The sequence below is a fragment of the Sceloporus undulatus genome, chromosome 2 (genome assembly GCF_019175285.1).
Source record: "Sceloporus undulatus isolate JIND9_A2432 ecotype Alabama chromosome 2, SceUnd_v1.1, whole genome shotgun sequence".
Taxonomy (NCBI): Eukaryota; Metazoa; Chordata; class Lepidosauria; order Squamata; family Phrynosomatidae; genus Sceloporus; species Sceloporus undulatus.
Window position 1 is genome coordinate 149198826 of NC_056523.1, and position 4523 is coordinate 149203348.

Consider the following 4523-nt stretch of genomic DNA (forward strand, 5'->3'; position numbering starts at 1 on the left):
ACTGGGTTGCCCAGTTCTCGGATTTATTTCTCAGCTGGTAGACCATTCTGTTGAAGGAACAGCTTAAGAAGTCATGTTAATGTGTGGATATACTCAGCAAACAGAGTCATTGACACCTTGACCTTGACGGTCTGGACTCTTCTGTTCTCTGCCCAAGATTGCCCACTGATGGAAAACCCCAGTTACTGAAATCTGGACAGTCCTCTACAAAGAGTTTACAGACTATCACTTTCCCTGTATGGTTTGATTATCACTGTAATAGAAACGGATGTCATAAATGAAGGACTTTTATATTTTAAGATAGAGTAATTTATATTACAACCAGAATGGTATGGACTATATAAGGAAAGATTATATTTGCTAATTTGGTTCCCTGTACTTTTGTTCTAAGCCATAATTAAAAATATATATGAAAAACCCCCTTCTCAGTGTCAAATTTCACTCTGCCTCTCTGAACAGAAAAGCTGCTTCTCCCATTTCCAATCTACTATTCAGCTCAGTTTAACTGTGCTTCATATGTGTTTAAAAGATGTTAATCCTCTGGATAAAACAAGGATTTAAATGATGTAATATTTGGTCCAGATTCACTCTAGGCATAAACAGGGCAAGGTGAGTGCAAGAAACGCAGAAGTAACACCGGGGTTTGAGATCTTTCAAATCTATACCCCTCCCCCAAGAAAGGACTATAAATCAGGAAGAAATTCTTCCCTCAAACTTATTAGTTGTCAGCATCCATCTCATTGCACACTATGTCTCTTCCTTCTTTTCTTTTTTGCAGGGGGGTGTACTAGAAACAACATTTCACACTTGTGCTTGGGTACATGATGGAAATCTGAACCTTACAGCAATGTGATACTCACAAGAGCCAAACCTTTTATGACAAATCAAATGGATGCCACTAATGGGTTTCCTTGGGATTGTAAAGGGAATCAACATTTTAAAGTATATATTACAACTTTACTTGGGCAGAGGCAAAGGAGCGGGTGATCTCATTCACTTGCTGTGCTTGAGCATAAGATAAGCACTCTAACATGCCTTTATCTAGTGCTGGAAATTATGGATTGGCTGTTCATGCAATAGGGTATCAAACGGATATAGGCAGGGAACTGTTCAAAAAAAGCAGGACAGGGAAATGGACAATCTGAGAATTATTTTGCAACTGTGAGCTCTCTCCACCCCCATTCTCTGGAGTTAAGAGTCACAAATGCTTTCCTTTTAAAAGCATCTTCAACAAAGGTGATGTTTTCATGGAAACAGCCACATTTGGTGCCTGTCCCCTTGAAGTTGCTCTTTCCCACCCCACTGAGACTCTTTGTCCTTAGAAGGGGTAGGATTTGTTTGCCTTTGGATTTTAACCTTTTATCCTTGCCCAAGTTGGACCAGGAATGAGTAGCAAGCCAAGAAATGGGGAGAATATGAACAGGCTAAGCTTTCTTTCCCTAGGAAGGCTAAGAAGTGTAGCTTGGCTCAGTGTGAACATTTAATTCATCCGGTGGCAGTGATTTCATTGAGTTAATGATGGCTGTGAAACTGCTGGCTTGGATCCAGCTCTCAAGAGTAGTAAAGTGAATGCTCTGATACCCACAAGAGCTAGCTAGGCTTTGCCAGAGCATGGGTTTGGACAGGATGGGAGAGAGGATGATAGGCATACTTTAATTACCACCTTCAATGTCAGGCACTCAGATAGGGCTGCCAGGCACTATTGTCTTCAATGGTTTCATTGCAACCCTTGCAGTTTGGAAGACTAATAACAGTGAGGCATACTAAAATTTTGAACATGTCAACCTTCAGTTCCTTTATAAAAGCCATTAGCTTTTGGTAAGTCTGCAGGTCATCAGAGGGTAAAAACACTTCCATGTGAACAAGCATAAATAAGAACATAAGTCCCATTGCTTTCCATGGGAGAATGAAGTACAATCTTTGGTTGGAGCATGTTTGTCAGTACCCCCATCCAGCTTGTGCTGTGTTGTTTCCCTCTCTCCCCCATATGGGCAGGAATCCCAAGCAGCACTGCTCCTGGGTCTGGCTTTCTTTGGGTGTGAGAGAAATTGAGACTGAATGTTTCATTTTTTTCTGCAATATTGACTTCATTGACAACAGAGGGTAAGTAGGATCAAATAGCCAGCGAGCCTGTGAGGCAGCAGAACCAGTGGGACCTCATCAGATCCCCAAAGAAAGGCTTTGTGTGCACACAACCCTCCCAGTGTCTTGTACCAATTCACATCTGTCTCTTCATTCTAAACAGGCAATTGCATGTGCTTATGGTTTCACTCTCATGTACACCCACATCATGATGGGTGGGAGCTCTAACATCAGTGGGGTGGTGAATCCACTCTGGGTTTAGTCCTAATTTTAAAAGTCGATCCAAAGCACTGAATCTTTTGCAAGATGGGTTTTACTACCTTGGCTGGCTCCTTTACATTTCTGACTGGCTCCTGGCCCTGCTTGGCTGAGTGATTCTGAAAGTTGTGGTTCCCTCCTAAGCCCACCCTTCACTATTCCTTTTCTATTTCTGTCAATAACATCTCTATCCAGCCGGTCCAGGAAGCCCGCAGTCTCGGTTTCATCTTTGACTCCTCTTTGTCATTTATCCCACAGATCCAGACTACAGCCAAAGTCTGTAGATTTTTTCTCTATAATATCGCCAAAATCCGTCCATATCTCTCAGCTTCTACCACAAAGACACTGGTCCATGCCCTAGTGGTCTCACGACTAGACTACTGTAACCTCCTCTTGGCAGGGCTTCCTCTCTCTCACCTCCACCCATTAATTTCTGTTCAGCATTCAGCTGCACGCATTATTTCACTCACTCGCCGTTATGATCATGTCTCCCCTCTGTTGTCTTCCCTTCACTGGCTCCCTCTTCCTTTCCGCATCAGGTACAAACTTTTGCTACTCACCTTTAAAGCCCTGCATGGGCTGGCCCCTTTTTATTTAACTGATCTTCTCTCTCCCTACATCCCTACTCGCACTCTCCGCTCTGGTAGCCAAAATCTCCTCTCTCAACCCAGGATCTTCTCTGCCCCGTCCCGGATCCGTCCCTTCTCTCTAGCTGCCCCTCACTCCTGGAACCTTCTTCCTCTGCATGCACGGCTCATCACTTCCCTAACCAGCTTTAAAGCTGAGCTGAAAACCATATTGTTTAGGGAAGCGTTCTCAGGGAATTTGTGATTGTTATCTTGCTGTCTGACAATATTTGATGTGATGTGATTTGTTTGATATTTGATGTTTTTAATCTGTTTTTTTCCTTTCTATATGGTAATTTTATCTATTCCTCTTTTAATTGTTATTATCTTAGAATGTACGCCTTGGGCAGGCTTTTATTTACTCCTAATTTTACCGACTTTGTACAGCGCTGTGTATAATTACAGCACTATAGAAATAAAGTTTAATAATAATAATCATAATAATAATAATAGTGGTGCACAAAAGTAAAATTTCCAAGCTCTAAAACTGCCATAGTAATGACTATGGCCCGAGACTGATGGGCGGGAAGGGGTGTGTCCATGCTGATTCTAGGGTTTGGGAGTGCACAGCAACTGGACGCTCCCGAACCCTAGTCTGTATGGACGCTGCCATCATGGCGGACTCCTGTCTATACAGGGGCTGCCATGATGACGCAAGCGCCCCAATGTTCTCAGATTGCTCTGTGTGTGTGTTTTCCATTCAGCCTTCCACTGAAATCATTGACAGCTGTCCTTAAAATAAATTGTACTTCACTCATATCTCCCTGCCCCAGCCACCTCACCTCTGGTTTGTTTTCGTCTGTGTCACATTCTCTGCAGTCCAGAAGGCAGACCTTGCTGGGGACTCCACGGTGGCCACCATCAACCACTCCCTGTCTTTGCTGCAGCGACTACAGGAGCTCCTACACAACGGGAATGCCAGTGACACCACCTTGCGGGTGCGCACTTCTGGTTCTGATGAAATCAAAGTCTTTCACACCCACCAGTTGATGCTCAGCTTGCAAAGTGAGATCTTTGACAGCCTCCTGCGCAATCAAACGGTTCTGACCTTGCATGAACCTCCGGACAGTGCAGCCCTTTTTGAAAAGTTCATCAGGTAAGAGGTTGGTTGCATGTTCTCCTTAACATGAGCCTGAAGAAGAAAGAGTAGCCGTTTCTCTCCCAACCCTGCTTGGACCCTTGAATTGGTCTGAGCAACCTGAAAATGCATTATTTGACTTTTTGCCTTCCCTTCATTTATCTTTCTGTCCTTCTTGAATCCTGTTGTGACTGTTGTTACTATGTTTTTGCATTCTGTGTGGTTTTGACTATGACCCTATGGAGTTCATCAGGTAAGAGGTTGGTTGCATGTTCTCCTTAACATGAGCCTGAAGAAGAAAGAGTAGCCGTTTCTCTCCCAACCCTGCTTGGACCCTTGAATTGGTCTGAGCAACCTGAAAATGCATTATTTGACTTTTTGCCTTCCCTTCATTTATCTTTCTGTCCTTCTTGAATCCTGTTGTGACTGTTGTTACTATGTTTTTGCATTCTGTGTGGTTTTGACTATGACCCTATGGA

General features: G+C 43.4%; 1 protein-coding gene across 1 annotated transcript in view; it reads left to right on the plus strand.

Annotated features, from left to right (window-relative positions):
* Positions 1–4523, plus strand: part of BTBD17 (BTB domain containing 17) — a 23599-nt gene that overhangs the window by 684 nt on the left and 18392 nt on the right. The window contains exon 2 of the mRNA XM_042452183.1: positions 3786–4062. Within this exon, the coding sequence (XP_042308117.1) occupies positions 3786–4062 (277 nt within the window). The remainder of the gene's footprint in view (positions 1–3785; positions 4063–4523) is intronic.